Genomic DNA, 20,089 nt, shown 5'->3' with positions numbered 1-20,089 from the left:
TTGTCGTCAATTTCTGCTTTTGTTGATAAAAGGCTCCAGAATTCTCTGCCTCAGAGGCTGAATATACTCCGAACCACAGCCCTCTGAGGCAGAGAATTCCAAAGATTCACAACCCTCTGAGTAAAGAAATTCCTCCACATCTCAGTCTTAAATGGTCAATCCCTTATCCTGAGACTGTGCCCCCGAGTTCTAGACTCTCCAGCCCGAAATCAACCTCTCGGCAATCTACTCTGTCAATCCCCCTCAGAATCTTGTATGTTTCAATGAGATCACCTCTCAATCTTCTTAACTCCAGAGAGTATGTGCCAAATCTACTCAATCTCTTTTAATTTGACCATTTTTTCTCCACTCCCAATCGGATTAAATATTTTGTAAATCCAACACTGTCCAGATATGTTTGTACAGGGTATTGCCAATCACTGCACCAGTTAGTACTCTTTACCTCCCCCTGACTCTTTGAACTAAGCAGTTATGTTCCTTTTAACTCTAAGCAAGACTGTCAGGAACATTTCTGAATTAATAAGCCGACCTATGCATGCATCCTCCCATCTTAACCTTTACAGCTATACTTTTATAAGGATTCATTTTCTTTTGTTGGCAAAAAATGTTTTTTTGCAATGCTAAGTGCAAAATGAGCTTTCCCGGTACAGTATCTGCTCTCATTGTGACATCACTTACTGCAGCACACGTTCTCCCTATACAGCTGCTATAAGTAAATTCCATGCAGTTACTGGTATCTTTTATGGTGAATTAATTAATGTAATAGAACTGGCCATGGAACACAGAATCATAGAACAGTACAGCACAGAAGGAGACCATTCGGCCCATCGAGTCAGCGTCGGCTCCTTCGAAGAGCAATCCAATCAGTCCCACTCCCCCCGCTCTTTCCCCATATCCCTGAAATGTTTTTCTCCAAGTATTTATCCAATTCCCTTTTGAAGGCTACTATTGAATCTCTATCCACTACCCTAACAGGCAGTGCATTCCAAACCCTAACCACTCGATGTGTAAAAATATTTTTCCTGATATTGCCTCTGCTTCTTTTGCCAGTCACCTTAAATCGGTGCCCTCTGGTTATCGACCCTTCAGCCATTGGAAACCGTTTCTCTTTATTTGCTCTAGCTAAACCCTTCATGATTGTAGCCATTTTTAATTATTACTTTTTAATGATACAAGTTGGAACCGTGTGCTATGTTGACTTTATTAATCCTCAGTGGATGCATACTGTGCAATTCTTTCTTTTGACTAGATCTGATTGGGTCAGAACTCATGATTTGTATGCACTTTTGATAAAAATACATACTGTCCCAGGCAATCTGTGGTTGTTTAGTTACTAGCTTTTTGGTTCTAATCACTGCTGTTTAATATATTTTTAGTATCGTTGATTTGAAATGTTTTTTTCTGGGCACTCTATTGCTGTTGCATGTTAAGTTTTAAACTAGTTTATATCAAAAAAAAATCTTTGTGACATGTTTTCATCGTTCGATTATGTCGGTCTCTGTGTGCATTGTATCCAGTTTATTCTCAACCAGCAACATTTTATAATGTTGGGGATGGAGTATAAAAGTAGGGAAATCCTGCTGCAACTGTACAGGGCGTTGGTAAGACCACACCTGGAGTACTGCGTACAATTTTGGCCTCCTTATTTAAGGAAGCATATACTTGCATTGGAGGCAGTTCAGAGAAGGTTCACTAGGTTGATTCTTGTAATGAAGGGGTTGTCATATGAAGAAAGGTTGAGCAGGTTAGAGTTTAGAAGAATGAGAGATGATATTGAAACATAAGATTCTGAGGGGGCTTGACAGGGCTTGACAGGGTAGATGCAGAGAGGATGTTTCCACTCGTGGGGAATCTAGAACTAGAGGTTGCCCATTTAAAACGGAGATGAGGAGGAATTTCTTCTCCTGAGGGTCGTGAATCTTTGGAATTCTCGACCCCAGAGAGCTGTGGGGGCTGGGTCTTTGAATATTTTAAAGGAGATAGACAGATTTTTGAATGATAAGGGAGTTGAGGGTTATGGGGAGCGGGTGAGGAAGTGGAGTTGAGGCCAAGATCAGATCAGCCATGATCTTATTGAATGGCGGAGCAGGCTCGAGGGACCAAATAGAAACATAGAAAATAGGTGCAGGAGCAGGCCATTCGGCCCTTTGAGCCTGCACCACCATTCAATATGATCATGGCTGATCATGCAACTTCAGTACCCCATTCCTGCTTTCTCTCCATACCCCTTGATCCCTTTAGTCATAAGGACCACATCTGACTCCCTTTTGAATATATCTAACGAACTGTCCTCAACAACTTATGTGGTAGAGAATTCCACAGGTTCACGATTCTGAGTGAAGAAGTTTCTCCTCATCTCGGTCCTAAATGGCTTTACCCCTTATCCTTATCCTTAGACTGTGACACCTGGTTCTGGACTTCCCCAACATCGGGAACATTCTTCCTGCATCTAACCTGTCCAGTCCAGTCAGAATTTTATATGTTTCTATGAGATCCCCTCTCATTCTTCTAAATTCCAATGAATACAGGCCCAATCGATCCAGTCTTTCTTCATATGTCAGTCCTGCCATCCCGGGAATCAGTCCGATGAACCTTCGCTGCACTCCCTCAATAGCAAGAATGTCCTTCCTCAGATTAGGAGACCAAAACTGTACACAATATTCAAAGTGTGATCTTACCAATGGCCTACTCCTGCTCCTATTTCTTATGTTCTTATAATATCGCGCTCCATTTATCAACAGCCATTTTCTTTTTATACCTCATTACAAATGCCGTTTTTTTTAGAATGCTGAATTGAATTCATTATTCTGCATCCTGTACCGCGTCATTCATGCAAACATGATAGATTCAGCAACAAGCCAGCCCCAAATGGACAGAGCTGATGAGGGTACACAACTGAAATGTCTTAACTTGTCTTTTTCTCTTCACAGGTACTGACTGACCAGCTGTGAATTTCCAACAATTTCTGTTTTTATTTCAGCATTGCAAAGCTGTTTCCCATTCAGTCACGACCACGGAACTGTTTGCTGCTAATTAAAATGCTTGTTTGTAATGCCAGGCTTGCTAGAGGCACATATGGGTACATGGAGAGTGCTTGATAGGTATTGGCCTGGATGTTGCAATCAGCGGCAAAGAAATGGCACTCGCCGCTAACCGCAAAACATTTTTTTAGCGGGCTCTAAAGCGTAGATTTCCTCATTTCCGACGTTTGTTTCAATTTGGCGCCTTCTGCAGGGTATTTGTGGCGTCCAGCGACAGATAAAACAGGCTGATCAGCCAATCAGTTTGAAGAATTTTTACAGGCACCAAAACAGGAAGTAAAAAGCAGGGAATATAAATCACATTTAAATCATTGTACAGAAAGTGAAATAAAGATTGGAACTTACACATGGGGTTAAGGGAGAAACATAAATGAGAACAAAAACTTTAAAAAATATATATATTTTGTTATGTCCTTCTGAGGGAATGAGACTCCAAACTTGTAAAATTAGTTTTTCAGGGCCGGAGAGGTTGTTCAGCAGTAATTATGACTTAGTATGCCGTTTTTAAAACTCAGTTACTCCTGATTGAACAAGGCTTAACATTTTAATTGTTTTTTACAGCAAGAATAGCTGTAGTGTATAAATAGTTCCAAGTTCAAATGAGTGATATCTAATGATTTCATCTGCGAAGTCTGCAACAGCACACCATGTAGTGCAACAGGGCATCACTGACAGCATGGATTTCTGTGTTTGACTGTGCGTGTGCGGATGCCAGAAGTTGCTGTCAATTTCACACAGTAATAACGGCGAGCGCTGACAGCATCGCCGTATTACTACCACAAATTTTCAGGCTAATATGTTTTATTTAATGAGTTCTTGAATTGTGTGGTCTGCTGAGGTGTGCAGCGAAGGTTCACCAGACTGATTCCTGGGATGGCAGGACTGTCGTATGAGGAGAGATTGGGTCGACTAGGCCTGTATTCACTAGAGTTTAGAAGAATGAGAGGGGATCTCATTGAAACGTATAAAATTCTGGCTGGGTTGGACAGACGGGATGCGGGGAGGATGTTTCCCCTGGCTGGGAAGCCTAGAACAAGGGGTCACAGTCTCAGGGTACGGGGTAGGAAATTTAGGACCGAGATGAGGAGAAATGTTTTCACTCGGAGGGTGGTGAACCTGTAGAATTCTCTACCACAGAAGGCTGTGGAGGCCAAGTCACTGAATATATTTAAGAAGGAGATAGATAGATTTCTAGAAACGAAAGGCATCAAGGGATATGGGGAAAAAGCAAGAATATGGTGTTGAGATAGAGGATCAGCCATGATCATATTGAATGGCGGTGCAGGCTCGATGGGCCTACTATTGCTCCTATTTTCTATGTTTCATGGAATGCTTTTCCACACGGAGCAGTTAAGGCAGAGACTGCTGCATTTTTTAAGGGAAGAACAGGTACATATTAGAAGCAGAGGAGATCTGGAGGGTGGGTGGGGCAATGGGATTAGTTTTTGGATTGCTCTGGCAAAGAGTTGATGAAACTGTGGACTGAATACTTTCCTGCTGTGACATTCTGTTAGTTGGCATTTGTTTCTGCTGATAACCCTTCAGCTAGGCTGGAGTTTAGTCTTTTGATATTTCAAATAACAGTGTGTCGATATTTGATGTCTCCAAACTAAGAGGAGACTAATTGATGTTCTGTTACTGACTGCTCCATTTTGGAGCGGCGGGAGGTCGGGGCGGCGAGAGGTCGGGGCGGCGAGAGGTCGGAGCGGCGAGAGGTTGGGGCGGAGGAGCGGTGAGAGATCAGGGCCCAGGAGAGGTGAGAGGTCGGGGCGGAGGAGCGGTGAGAGATCAGGGCCCAGGAGAGGTGAGAGGTCGGGGCGGAGGAGCGGTGAGAGATCAGGGCCCAGGAGAGGTGAGAGGGCCCAAGTGCAGCACGGGCCAGCCCACACTGCAATCTATGGATAGTAGGAGTATGTGCGCACTCGGTCCGTGCAGCAGAGCTGGTCTCCAGTCGTCCTGGTTAACCCTCGCCACTGGATCAAGACCTAGCTCTGTCAAGCCCGTGTGGTGGCTGGTGTGCAATGGCAACCACACGTTAAAAAAAATCCACGCACAGGCATCTTGCACCTTTCAGGCTGTAGTTCCGGACCTGGAATATTAGGTCCTTCATTGAAACACCTGTGAACTTATCCCTTTTTGGTGTGGAAGCAAGTCATCCTCGATAAGAGGGACTGCCTAATACTAATCTGTGTCATAAACTTCTGTGGTTCTATAAAACAAACCTGCAATGAAACTTTAAATGTCCCATTGGTCATCTCCACTGAAGTAGATTTTTTCTTTTAATTTTGATTTTTTAAAAAGTTAAAAGAAAATGTGGCGTTGACATATGTCTGCTATCAAATTAAAGATGCTGTTGCTTGTGTTGTGATCCAGGAACTGAACCGGATGAGAAGCAAACTCTTAGTCCCTGGGACCCGCCTGGATCTGGGGCCACAAGAATCCAAGATCCCCATCCTGTTGGTGCAGCAGCCTGGGAAGATGGCTGGAGAAGAGCACATCGGTTGGGGGAGTGGCTGGGATATCTTAATCCCAAAAGGATGGGGAATGGCATTTTGGATCCCTTTGGTATTTATACATGCAGTAATACTCATATATAGTGCACCTATTGTTCTTGGTAATTATTCAGAATTGATTCTGGGTTGGGTCACTGAAGTCATTTCCAAATGGTCCAGAATTACTCATTCCACAGCACAGCAGGAGGCCAATTGTTCCATCCTCCCTGTGTTGGCTCTCTGAAATAGATCTATCCCCCCCCCCCCCCCATTTGTCCTTTCCTCAAATTTCAAACATATACCCATTTGCCTTTTATAAGCTATTCTAGATTCTACCTCCAGTCGTCTTGGTTAACCCTTGCCACGGGACCAAGACCTAGCTCTGTCGAGCCCGTGTGGTGGCTGGTGTGCAACGGCCACCCCACGTTAAAAAAATCCACGCACAGGAATCTTCCACCCTTGAGGATGTAGTTCGGGGCCTAGAATATCACGTCCCTATTTCGGTGCAGGCTAGAAGGGCCGAATGGCCTACTCCTGCACCTATTTTCTATGTTTCAACAACCCATTGTGTAAAGAGAATGAATCTTAAGACCTCCCTTCATTCTTTTGGTGATTGTTTAAAGAAAGAAAGGCTTGCAATGATACAGCGCCTTTCACGACCGCTGGATGTCTCAAAGCGCTTTACCGCCAATGAGTTACTTTTGGAGTGTAGTCACTGTTGTAAAACGGGGCAGCCAATTTGCGCACAGCAAGCTCCCACAAACAGTAATGTGATAATGACCAGATAAACTGTTTTTGTTATGTTGATTGAGGGATAAATATTGGACAGGACACTGGGGAGAACTCCCCTGCTCTTCTTCAAAATAGTGCCATGGGATCTTTTACGTCCACCTGAGAGGGCAGACAGGGCCTCGGTTTAACGTCTCATCGAAACGACAACACCTCCAACAGTGCAGCACTCCCTCAGTACTGCACTGAAGTGTCTGCCTAGTTTTATGTGCTTCAAGTCCCTGGAGTGGGATTTATTTAAATTTATTTGCTCCAGTTAAAGACTCACCAACCAGTGAAAATAGTTTGTCCCTCATCATTTTGAGTATCTCTATCAGATCACATCCCCAAACCCGAGACCTCCACTACCTAGGAGGACAAGGGCAGCACATAGGTGTACCATCACCTCCAACTTCCCCTCCAAGTCATACGCCATCCTGACTTGGAAGTATATCGGCGGTTCCTTCATCGTCGCTGGAGCCCCCTCCCTAACAGCACTGGGAGCACCTTCACCACACGGACTGCAGCCGTTCAACAAGGCGGCTTCTCGAGAGCAATTAGCAATGGGCAATAAATGCCGGCCTTGCCAGCGACACGCACGTCGCATGAATTCATTTTTTTTTAAAAACTTTCTTCTAATGAAAAGAGCGCCATTATCTGTAGTCTCTCCTCAATTAAACGTCTCTCATAGCTAGTATCATAATGAATCTCTCATGCACCCTCTCCAAGCCTTGGTAGCTTTGCTGTCCACTTTTTAGGTGTCTTGCTTTACAGAATGTGTGAACTGATGATACAGGTTTAGTAGTAACTCTTTACATTTGTACTTGAACACCCCATTTATAAAACCGAGGACCCTAACCGCTTTATCAACTCTTCTTGCCATTTGTACAGCTTTGTCTAGCTGAGCCCCCCCCCCCCCCCCCTCAAAGTCTGTCAGCACCTCTGCTGCTTTTAAAGTTTTACCATATAGTGTACATGTCATCTTCTTTGTTCCAAAATGTCACCTCACATTTCTCTGCTTTAAAATTCATCTGACATCTACCCACCCAATCTACTGACCTGCCTATGCCCTCCTAAGTGTCGCCTACAGTCCTCCTCACAGTTAACCATGCTCCTTAACTTTGTTTAGTCTGTAAATGTTCATATTGTGTCTCTTTATATCCTAGTCCAGATTATTTAGTTGTATATTAAGTTGACCAACACCTAACAATGGGGGAAGCCACAATTTACAACCTTCCAGTCCGAAAATATCAATTAACCACTATTGCTTTTTGTCATTCAACCAACATCCTATCCATACTGTCGCACACTTTTCATACTGTACACCATAATTTTATCTATAAGCCTCCTATGCAGCACCTTACCCAATGCCTTTTGAAAATCCTCTGCATTTCCTTTATCAATATTTCCTCTTAATAAATTTGTGATTCACAACTTAACTTTTATAAATCCATGCTGGCTTGTCCTTAATTAACCCAAGTATTTTAAAGTGGCTAATGATTAATTTTATCTCCTAGTGTAATCTCTACGAGTTTACCCACTACTGATGTTGGGCTGACTCGTACAGTTACCCGGTTTATCCCTTTCACCCTTTGAGCAGAGGTGCTAGATTGACAACTGTTCAATACTCTTGCACAATTTGCATATCCAAACATGTTTGAATGTGATCAGAGCCTCTGTTATTTCCTCTCTCACTTCCCTGAGCATGTGAGGATGCATTTCATTAGGGCTTGCTGCCTTTTCCATTTTTGAGTTCAATCAATTTTTTCAGTAATACATCCTCAGTACAGTTTCACAACCCAAAAAAAACATGTTTTATATCACATTTAAATCTTACAAAGGAGCCAACTCGCAGTGGCCCTTGAGGGTAGCACTCTCGCCTCTGAGTCAGAAGGTTGTGGATTCAAGTCCCACTAGGCTGACACACCAGTGCAGTACTGATGGAGTGCTGCACTGTTGGAGGTGTCATCTTTCAGATGAGACGTTAAAACTGAGGCCCCATCTGCTCCCATGGCACTATTTTGAAGGAAAGCAGGGGAGTTATCCCTGGTGTCTTGGCCAATATTTATCCCTCAATCAACATCACTAAAAAGATAAATGGTCATTATCACATTATTGTTTGTGAAACTTGCTGTGCGCAAATTGGCTGCCGTGTTTCCTACATTACAACAATGTCTACACTTCACAAGTACTTCATTGGCTGCCAATGCTTTTGGATGTCTTTAGGTCATGAAAGGCATTATATAAATGCAAGTCTTTCTGAATTGTACATAGAATCATAGAATGATACAGTGCAGAAAGAGGCCATTCAGCCCATCGTGCCTGTGCAATGTAGTCATTGACAAAGAGAAATTCCTTTTTTTTTAAATACTTGGTTTCTTAGAATAAGGGGCCACCCATTTAAAACTGAGATGAGGAGAAATTTCTTCTCTGAGGCTTGTAAATCTATGGAATTCTCTACCCCAGAGAGCTGTGGAAGCTGGGACATTGAATATATTTAAGGTGGAGATAGACAGACTTTTGAGCGATAAGGGAGTAAAGGGTTATGAGGAGAGGGCAGGGAAGTGGAGCTGAGTCCATGATCAGATCAGCCATGATCTTATGGAATGGCGGAGCAGGCTCGAGGGGCCGAATGGCTTATTCATGCTCTTGTTTCTTATGGTCTTATGTTTTTTGATATGTAGAAATAATTTCTGATGAGCATCCTCACTAATTCCTAATTTTAAAGAACTATTAAATAATCATAAATGCGTATTGTCCATTTTCTCTCAAGGTTTTGAATCAATGACTTGTGCATAATTCTGTGTCCATTTTGTCAGATCTACAGGGGGGCTCGAGCAGGAGGTTTGCAAGAAGGAGCGAAACACTCTCAGTACAAGGGAATGCCACATTTCCCAGATGATTTTCCGGACTGTCCAGCAGGTGTCCGGCACAGTGAGGAGACCGAGAAAGAACTCCTGGACAAATACAAGAGGTTAGCAACACACCGGATTCCAGATAGCAATTTAACTTGGCGTGAAATAAAAACTCCGTCAACATATCAATAGTGAGGTTAACACTTCAAGTCAGGTCTTTCTGCCTTGCATCTGGGGCTGTTGGATAAGAACATAAGAAATAGGAGCAGGAGTAGGCCATTTGGCCCCTCGAGCCTGCTCCGCCATTCAATAAGATCATGGCTGATCTGATCGAGGACTCAGCTCCACTTCCCTAATCAGATTTGGCTCGAGGGGCCAAATGGCCTACTCCTGCTCCTATTTCTTATGTTCTTATCCAACAGCCCCAGATGCAAGATAGAAATACCTGACCCGAAGTGTTAACCTCACTATTGATGTGGATGGCTCAGGCACAGCAAATTCAGGCAAATCAGACATGGAAGAGTACATACCCATAATGGAGCCGATCCTTTAACTGGGCAGAAATTTGGATGTTCTCCCCTGTGCATATGTCCGCCCTGCTTGTTTTTTTCCCCTGTGTTTGCTGCACCCGGTCTCCCCAGTACCTTCAGAAGTAGAAACAGGAAAATCTGTCCCTTTTGCCTTCCAGTATTTGCAGTTTATTTTTCTAACTGAAATCCTATTTGTTGTGAATGTTGCTAACTTTGTGTGGGGTGAATCACGGGCTTCTGTACAGTCGTGCTCAGTGTGATTCTCTGCTCAGCTGCAGCACGATTTGGTTCTGCCAGTTTTCTGTGTTTCCAAGTGAAACACTCTGCTGCCAAACGTTGCCTCACCCACCCACCTACCTGGCTTTTCTTCCTCAATTAAGACATCTCGATAAACCCTGCACCGTGCTTGTGTCCTAATTCAGGCCTGCAGCACGTTGCAACGTTTGCAGCCTCATCATTTCCCTAGAATGATAGAATAGTACAGAACAGAAGGCGGCCATTCGGCCCATCGAGTCTGTGCCGGCTCTTTCGAAGAGCAATCCAGATAGTCCCACTCCCCCCGCTCTTCCTCATCTCCCGGCAATTTTTTCTCCTTCCAAGTATTTATCCAATTCTCTTTTTTGAAGGCTACTATTGAATCTGACTCCACCACCCAATTGGGCAGTGTACTCCAAATCTTAACCACTCGTTGCTTTAAAAAGTTTTTCCTCATGTCGCCTCTGGTTCTATCACCAATCTGTGTGTCCTCGCGTTACCGACCCTTCGGCCATTGGAAACAGTCCTGCTTTTCCTGACGTTCCATCGTGCTCTGCCTTTCTGGTGGCATCGCACGAAGCAGGCATTGGAAAGCAGCAGGCATGACGAGAAAATGTACGTGGCTTTATTTTATCTTTTAATAGCCAAAGTCAAAAACCTGCCCTTTAACAAAATGTCTTTTTTCAGACACTGATCCCTAAATCCCTTTTCAAAGCTATTATTGAGTACGGCGCCCACCACGGTTTCCTACATGGCAAAAAGAAAATTGTCCTAACGGCTCGCATGCACCTGCACCTGCACCTTTACACAGAAAAAACCCATTGGGCAGTGTAATGAGAATGACTTATTGCTGCCAGTTGGTAGCGAGTTTGACCTTGCAAACCACCAGCGAGATGCACGCACTGGTTCATTTGTTGTTTTGTTCACGTCCCAGATTTGCACTTTCCATAAAGGTTTAACTTTAACAAGGTTAATGAATTAACCTAATGAATGTCTAGCCATCCCCCAATACAAAACGGGTGTGTGCCTTTTAAACATCCAGCTGAACTAACGCACTTCATTACAAGCTGTCCGATCCAAAACAAGGCCATGGAGTCCTGGTTTATATCATGGCCTACTGTAGTTGTATTACTACAGCCCTGTAGACCATGAGCTTGGTGGTAGATTTAAGGGCCAGGTCTTCAAACACTCTTCCTCAGACGGCCGGCATGCATAGAAGGCACCTCAAGTCGCTGGAGATATATCACCAACGATGTCTCCGCAAGATCCTGCAAATCCCCTGGGAGGACAGACGCACCAACATCAGTGTCCTCGTCCAGGCCAACATCCCCAGCATTGAAGCACTGACCACACTCGATCAGCTTCGCTGGGCAGGCCACATAGTTCGCATGCCAGATACGAGGCTCCCTAAGCAAATGCTTTATGCGGAGCTCCTTCATGGTAAACGAGCGTTACAAGGGACACCCTCAAAGCCTCCCTGGTAAAGTGCGACATCACCACTGACACCTGGGAGACCCTGGCCGAAGACCGCCCGAGGTGGAGAAAGTGCATCCGGGAGGGCGTTGAGCTCTTCAAGTCTCAACGCAAAGAGTGTGAAGAGGCCAAGCGTAGACAGCGGAAGGAGCATGCGGCAAACCAGCCCCACCCACCCCTTCCCCCGACGAATGTCTGTCCCACCTGTAACAGGGTCTGTGGCTCTCGTATTGGACTGTTCAGCCACCAGAGAACTCACTTTGGGAGTGGAAGCAAGTCCTCCTCGATTCCGAGGGACTGTCTATGATGATGCTGTTGTTGTAGTAGTGTTTTTTTTTTAAATCCGCTCAGTAATGTTGAAAGATCACGTTGATGTTTTGTACATTTTTTTTTCCTGTAGCTTAAGTAACCGAATTTCTCTATAGGTACCCACCAGCCAAGAGGCCGAACTATATCCATCATGGCACCATGACTCCATTCCGTTGTCCTTGGCAACAACTTGTAGCGGAATGGGAAACCCAAAACCAAGATGGCATAATCAAACCTGCTGTCAGTGGTAAAGAACGAGAGCTGAGGTCTGAAGTGCAGGACTTGAACAAGGAACATGTTGGAGTACATGAAAGGAAAGCTGAGGACACGTCAAATGAAAAAAACCCTCCAGAGCTGGAAGCGGATTCTGAAAATGTTACTGCTCTTGAGCCAAAGGAAGGGTGCAAACCTATCCAGATTCCACGTGATGAAGACGTTCAGTCAGAAAATGGTCCTGTTCCCATATTGAGGTCTGTATATGATTTTGTTTTCTTTCTCAATTCGTCAAAAGTCCCTAGATGGTTTTGCTACTGAAATTCTGCTTCTGAAAGGAGTTCTGTGGCTTTATTGAGCTGTAGAATGGATGATATGATTCTATCAAGTGACACAATTTAACTGCAGGTAAAATAGCACTCTGCAAGCACCACTGACTGAGGTGAGTGCATTCAGCAAACTGCAGCTCATGTCCGTTCCTACCTACCTCCAGGGTTGTGGTTTCCAGTACTTCAGCTAAGCAGGAGACTGCAAGCTGAGAGCAGGTGCATTGGGATGCTATTCCTCAATTATCAATTTTTTGAATCCTCATCAGGAACTTGGTGCATTCAGTTTATCTTTAATCATTAAAAAAAATGCCGTCTTCAGTTCTCTTCTTCTTCAGTTAAATCCAGAGATATGGATGCTAAATTGTCACCTCAGTTTGCAGTTGCGGTGTGTGGAACCTCAGTGTACTTAATAGAAACATAGAAAAAGTACGACACAATCGGCCCATAGTGTCCGTGCCGATCGAAAAAGAGCTACCCAGTCTAATCCCACCTTCCAACACTAAGTCCATAGCACTGTAGGTGGATGTCAAGTGCACGTCCAAGTACTTTTTAAACGTAATGAGCGTTTCTGCCTCTATCACCCTTTCAGGCAGTGAGTTCCAGACCCCCACCACCCTCTGGGTGAAGAAATTTTCCTCATCTCCCCTCTAATCCTTCTGCCAACTACTTTAAATCTATGGTTATTGACCCCTCTGCTAAGGGAAATATGTCCTTCCTGTCTACTTTATATAGGCCCCTCATAATTTTAAACACCTCAATTAAATCTCCCCTCAGTGTGCGAACAGTTTAGTTCAACCCGAGACAGTGGGCGGAGAGGGGGATAGAATCGATTGAATGTGGTGGGAACTGAAAGATGATTGCTTCGACATCCCTATTGTTCAAATGGAGAAGAATGCGGCCATGCAAAGCTGGATGTTGGACGAGTAGTTTGACAGGACAGAGAGTTTTGGGGTCGAGAGTAGTGGTGGAGAGGTAATGCTGGTTCTTAGTGAGCATGTAGAAGCTGGCCCCATGTCATTGGGTGACGTGGCTAAGGGCCAGATTGTGGATGAAAACATAGAAACATAGAAAATAGGTGCAGGAGTAGGACATTCGGCCCTTCGAGCCTGCACCACCATTCAAATATGATCATGGCTGATCATTCACCTCAGTACCCCTTTCCTGCTTTCTCTCCATAACCCTTGATCCCTTTAGCCGTAAGGGCCATATCTAACTCCCTCTTGAATATATCCAATGAACTGGCATCAACAACTCTCTGCGGTAGGGAATTCCACAGGTTAACAACTCTCTGAGTGAAGAAGTTTCTCCTCATCTCAGTCCTAAATGGCTTACCACTTATCCTTAGACTTTTTCCCCTGGTTCTGGACTTCCCCAACATCGGGAACATTCTTCCTGCATCTAACCTGTCCAGTCCCGTCAGATTTTTATATGTTTCTATGAGATCCTCTCTCATCCTTCTAAACTCCAGTGAATACAGGTCCAGTCGATCCAGTCTCTCCTCATACGTCGGTCCTGCCATCCCGGGAATCAGTCTGGTGAACCTTCGCTGCACTCCCTCAATAGCAAAAACGTCCTTCCTCAGATTAGGAGACCAAAACTGAAACACAATATTCCAGGTGAGGCCTCATCAAGGCCCTGTACAACTGCAGTAAGACCTCCCTGCTCCTATACTCAAATCCCCTAGCTATGAAGGCCAACATAACATTTGCCGCCTTCACTGCCTGCATGCCAACTTTCAATGACTGATGTACCATGACTCCCAAATCTCGTTGCACCTCCCCTTTTCCTAATCTGCCGCAATTCAGATAATATTCTGCCTTTGTGTTTTTGCCCCCAAAGTGGATAACCTCACATTTTTCTACATTATACTGCATCTGCCATGCATTTTCTCACTCACCTAACCTGTCCAAGTCACTTTGCAGCCTCTTAGCATCCTCCTCACAGCTCACACTGTCACCCAGTTTAGTATCATCTGCAAACTTGGAGATATTACACTCAATTCCTTCATCTAAATCATTTCTGTATATTGTAAATAGCTGGGGTCTCAGCACTGAGCCTTGCGGCACCCCACTAGTCACTGCCTGCCATTCTGAAAAGGACCCATTTATCCCGACTCTCTGCTTCCTGTCTGCCAATCCACGTCAGTACATTACTCCCAGTACCATGTGCTTTAATTTTGCACACCAATCTCTTGTGTGGGACCTTGTCAAAAGCCTTTTGAAAGTCCAAATACACCACATCCACTGGTTCTCCCTTGTCCACTCTACTAGTTACATCCTCAAAAAATTCCAGAAGATTTGTCAAGCATGATTTCCCTTTCATAAATCCATGCTGACTTGGACCGATCCTGTCACTGCTTTCCAAATGCGCTGCTATTTCATCTTTAATAATTGATTCCAACATTTTCCCCACTACTGATGTCAGGCTAACCGGTCTATAATTACCCATTTTCTCTCTTGCCTCCTTTTTTAAAAAGTGGTGTTAAATTAGTTACCCTCCAGTCCATAGGAACTGATCCAGAGTCGATAGACTGTTGGAAAATGATCTCCAATGCATCCAGTATTTCTAGGGCCACTTCCTTAAGTACTCTGGGATGCAGACTATCAGGCCCCGGGGATTTATCGGCCTTCAATCCCATCAATTTCCCGAACACACTTTCCCGCTCAATATGGATTTCCTTCAGTTCCTCCTTCTCACTAGATCCTCGGTCTCCTTGTACTTCCGGAAGGTTATTTGTGGTTCTGTCTTCACGAAGGAAGACAAAGTATTTGTTCAACTGGTCTGCCATTTCTTTGTTCCCCATTATAAGTTCACCTGAATCTGACTGCAAGGGACCTACGTTTGTCTTCACTAATCTTTTTCTCTTCACATATCTATAGAAGCTTTTGCAGTCAGTTTTTATGTTCCCGGCAAGCTTCCTCTCATTCTCTATTTTTCCCCTCCGAATTAAACCCTTTGTCCTTCTCTGCTGAATTCTAAATTTCTCCCAGTCCTCAGGTTTGATGCTTTTTCTGGCCAATTTATATGCCTCTTCCTTGGATTTAACACTATCCTTAATTTCCTTTGTTAGCCACGGTTGAGCCACCTTCCCTGTTTTATTTTTACTCCAGACAGGGATGTACAATTGTTGAAGTTCATCCATGTGATCTATAAATGTTTGCCATTGCCTATCCACCGTCAACCCTTTAAGTATCATTCGCCAGTCTATTCTAGCCAACGACGGAAGGAGCCACGGGTAGATCCCTCGGGTCTCCAGAAGGAACAGTGCGGGGGTGGGAAGGGATCCTCGGATTCTCGGGATAGGTTCGGTAAAAGTGGAACGTTGGGATGGCAGTCTACTGAGCAGGACAGTGGAGCATAGGATTTGGAGGAAAGTTGTGTGGTCGACTCGATCAAAGGCTGCAGAGAGGATCAGGACAGAAAAAGCACCGCCGTCACAGAGCACGCCATTTGGGCAGCAACAAAATGATCCAGGACAAAAGCAAAATACTGCCGAGCTAGAAATCTGAAATAAAAATAGGGAATGCTGGAAACACTCAGCAGATCAGGCAGCATTCGAGCAGGGAGAAACCGAGTTAACGTTTCTGGTCGAGAATCTTTCATTCGAACTGGAAGATGCTAACGACGAACAGTTTTTAAGAAAATACAGAAGCAGAGAAAGGGGGAGGGAGTAGGGACGAGGACAGGACTGATTTAATGGCGAGAGGACTTTGTCATCTAATGGCAGTGGAGAAACGGCTACTTGATGGTATATCAGTGTTGGAGCAGTGGGAGGCATTCAAGGAGGAGATCCTGAGGGTGCAGAGCAAGTATATTCCCTTTTAAAAACAAAAGGGTGAGGCTAATAAATCCAAAGCCCCCCCCTGGATGTCGAGGGTCATACAGGATAAGATAAAGAAAAAAAGGGAAGCTTATGATACCGAGAACTCGATACTGCAGAAACTCTAGAGGAGTATAACAAGTGCAGGGGTGCAATTAAAAAAAGATATCAGGAAAACAAAGAGAGAGCATGGAAGAATGTTGGCAAGTAAAATCAGGGAAAACCCAAAGATATTTTATAAATACATTAAGAGCAAGAGGATAACTAGAGAAAGAGTTGGGTCTATTGGAGACCATGAAGGAAATCTTGTGTGTGGCAGAAGATATGGGTATGATTCTTAATGAATACTTTGCATCTGTTTTCACAAAAGAGAGGGGTGATGCAGACTTTGCAATGAGGGAGGAGGAGTGTGAAATATTAGACGAGATAAACATAGTGAGAGAGGAAGTATTAAGGGGCTTATCAGCTTTGAACATGGATAAATACCCAGGTCCAGATGAAATATATTCCAGGCTGTTAAGAGAAGCAAAAGAGGAAATAGCTCTGACCATCATTTTCCAATCCTCTCTGGCTACAGGTGTGGTGCCAGAGGACTGGAGGACTGCTAATGTTGTACCTTTATTTAAAAGGGGAGAAAGGGATAGATTGAGTAATTACAGGTCAGTCAGCCTAACCTCATTGGTGGGAAAATTATTGGAACAAATCCTGAGGGACAGGATAAATCTTCTTTTCGAAAAACATGGATTAATTAAGGACAGTCAGCATGGATTTGTTAAGGGAAGGTCGTGTCTGACTAATTTGATTGAATTTTTCGAGAAGGTAACCAGGAGGGTCGATGAGGGAAGTGCATATGATGTAGTGGATATGGATTTTAGCAAAGCTTTTGATAAGGTTCCACATGGCAGACTGGTCACGAAAGTAAAAGCCCATGGGATCCAGGGCAAAGTGACAAGGTGGATCCAAAATTGGCTCAGAGGCAGGAAGCAAAGGGTAATGGTTGATGGGTGTTTTTGTGACTGGAAGGCTGTATCCAGTGGGGTCCCGTAGGGCTCAGTGCTGGGTCCCTTGCTTTTTGTGTTATATATCAATGACTTGGACTTGAATGTTGGGGGTATGATTAAGAAGTTTGCAGATGACACTAAAATAGGCCGTGTGGTTAATGAAGAAGAAAGCTGTGGACTGCAGGAAGATATCAATGTACTGGTCAGGTGGGCAGAACAGTGGCAAATGGAATTCAATCCGGGTAAGTGTGAGGCAATGCATTTGGGGAGGTCTAACAAGGCAAGGGAATACACATTAAATGGTATGACACTGAAAAGTGTAGAGGAACAAAGGGACCTTGGAGTGCAGGTCCACAGATTCCTGAAGGTAGCAGGCCAGGTAAATAAGGTGGTTAAGAAGGCATATGGAATACTAGCCTTTATTAGTCGAGGCAAGGAATACAAGGTTATGTTTGAACTGTATAAAACACTGGTTAAGCCGCAGCTGGAGTACTGTGTGCAGTTCTGGTCACCACATTACAGGAAAGATGTGATCGCACTGGAAAGGGTGCAGAGGACATTTACAAGAATATTGCCTAGACTGGAGAATTTTGTCTATCAGGAAAGATTGGAGATGCTCGGTCTCTTTTTTTTTTGGAGCTGAGGGGAGACCTGATTGAGGTGTATAAAATTATGAGGGGCCAGGATAGAATGGGTAGGAAGGACCTGTTTCCTTTGGCAGAGGGGTCAACAACCAAGGGGCATAAATTTAAAGTAATTGGGGGGATGGTTTAGAGGAGATATGAAGGAAAATAGCTTCACCCAGGAGGTGGGGGGGGGGGGAGGTGGGGGTCTGGAACTCACTGCCTGAAAGGGTGGTAGAGGCAGGAACCCTCACCACATTTTAACAAAATACTTGGATGTGCACCTGAAGTGCCGTAACCTGCAGGGCTACGGACCTAGAGCTGGAAAGTGGGATTAGGCTGGGTAGCTCTTTGTTGGCCGGCATGGACACAGTGGGCCGAAATGGCCTCCTTCCGTGCTGTAAATTTCTATGATTCTGTGAAAATGATCAAGGACTTTGGAGAGGTGCAGCAGTTTGCAAGAGCAGAGGGGTGAACGTGTGATTTTATTTTGAGGGGTTGATGCTGGTTTTGAAAGGGACGGGGACAACACCTGAGGAGCGGGAACCATTTCCAATGTCAGCTAGCATGGGAGCCGGGGGGGGGGGGGGGGGGAACGTTTGGTGGTCAGCAGTTGAGTGGGAATGGGTTCAAGAAAGCAAGGTTCAAGGTGAATCTCGTGGCCAAAATGAGCCTGACAGAGGCCACGGGAGGAGGTAGGAGGAGAGAAACCCGAGAAAGAAATGGGATTGGGGATCGGGGAGCGATGGGGAAGAATCGACAGAGGCAGTTGAACAGATGCTCTCAATCTTACTGACAAATTTCATGAGCTCCCCGCACTTGTTGGAGGCGAGTGTGGAGGGGGCAGGGAAGAGAGGTTTAAGTAGATGGTTGGCAGTGGATTAAAGCATTTGGGGATTATCTTACACTGTGCACTCATACTTTCTGTTTAAAATAGCAGTTTTTTGTTCTATTGATTCTAGGAATAAGAATTAGAAGCAGAAATAGGCCATACGGCCCCTCGAGCCTGCTCCACCATTCAGTACGATCATGGCTGATCTGAATAGGCAAGATATTTTAGACATGAACTTTTCTGTTGTGTTACAGGAGCAGAAAGTTGTTGAGGCAGATATCGGCATGGTGTCGACCTACCTCCAGTCGGGGTCAGCAGACCCAGCAGTGCAGGCGGTCTGCGCAATTGCAGATGACTACGGACGCTGTGAAGGCCATTGTCTGCTCTTATCCTCGGTTCCTGGTCTGGGTCAGGCTGTCACTGCTGAGAAAAGGCAGTCCCGTTGCCAACGCGACCGTCTGCATTCCTTCCGAAGAGGACCTCCAGCTTTTGGTGTCGGATCCCAATTGTTGCGGTCCCCAAGAACCAAAGCACCGCGACCCCTTCAAACGCCAGTGCAAAAGCTCGAAGGGCAAGAAGAAAAGGACTTTGTCGGAGGATCTGGAAACTGCTTCTGGAGATTTGGGAATGAAATCCGTTTCCAGTTGTCGCACGGATTTAATTCGAGGGTTGTGGCCCGATCAACTGCAAGGTGTGACGTCCCACTGCTCCAGACGTACAATTGGATATGTGAGCCAGGGGGATTTTTCATTGACTGTGGGCTGCGGAGAGGCACTGGGCTTTGTCAGTTTGTTGGGACTTTTGCATATGGTGTCCAACCAGCCAGCAGGCAAACGTGGTCTTGTACTTGTAAGGAACCCCGCTTCTCTGCAGTATCGGTTAGCTAAGATAAATATTGAGGTATAAAAAGACGCTCGGCTCTGAGACAAATTTTAGATGGTCCGATTTTAAAAACAAAATCTCGAAGCACGTATGAAGTTAAATGTTTACATTTTCTTTTAATCAAAGATGTCTCTATTGACCAGATTTTTATTTTTATTTGCTTCTTCCACCCATGCAATACTTACAAGACCACCTTTCTGGAAAGAGGCAATTTCCAATGATGGTCATTGCAAACAGATGAATTTACAATGTAACTGCAGTATTTTAGTGACCTTAAAATTAACCCTTGTTTGCATAATTGTAATCAGTGTCTTTGAATATGGAGGATTTGTGGTGGACAAAGTCTATGCCTTATGAACTGAACAGGTTGTCCTCAAACTGACGTTCCACGATTAAAAATAAAACCGCTGAGAATGATATTTGATTTATCACCGTCTTCAATTTTTCTTTTACGATTGCAGTTTATGGGCTCAAGCTCCGTTTCTTTTTTAGAGTAACCTTTTTCTGGCCTAACTTTAAAAATCCCCAATTTCCCCAATCAATTTGCACCAGCGTAACTCACTTAGTTATGTTTTTTTTAGGTTTGTTTTTTTTTCTCAAAAGGGGGCGTTACCAGCCACCGACGCCAGTTCTGCCCATTTCAGCAACTTTGGCCAGTTAATGGTT

The 20,089-nt window shown here is 44.5% G+C and overlaps 1 protein-coding gene across 1 annotated transcript in view; it reads left to right on the top strand.

Annotated features, from left to right (window-relative positions):
- pop1 (POP1 homolog, ribonuclease P/MRP subunit) overlaps positions 1-19,842 on the top strand; it is a 74,845-nt gene extending 55,003 nt beyond the window's left edge. The window contains exons 13-16 of the mRNA XM_070896617.1: positions 5,415-5,606; positions 9,121-9,275; positions 11,840-12,193; positions 18,796-19,842. Coding sequence (XP_070752718.1) covers positions 5,415-5,606; positions 9,121-9,275; positions 11,840-12,193; positions 18,796-19,447 — 1,353 coding nt within the window. The 3' untranslated portion in view covers positions 19,448-19,842. The remainder of the gene's footprint in view (positions 1-5,414; positions 5,607-9,120; positions 9,276-11,839; positions 12,194-18,795) is intronic.
- The last annotated feature ends 247 nt before the right edge of the window (positions 19,843-20,089 follow it).

Source organism: Pristiophorus japonicus, chromosome 1, assembly GCF_044704955.1.
Source record: "Pristiophorus japonicus isolate sPriJap1 chromosome 1, sPriJap1.hap1, whole genome shotgun sequence".
Lineage (NCBI taxonomy): Eukaryota > Metazoa > Chordata > Chondrichthyes > Pristiophoridae > Pristiophorus > Pristiophorus japonicus.
This window is presented reverse-complemented; position numbering and strand designations above follow the sequence as displayed.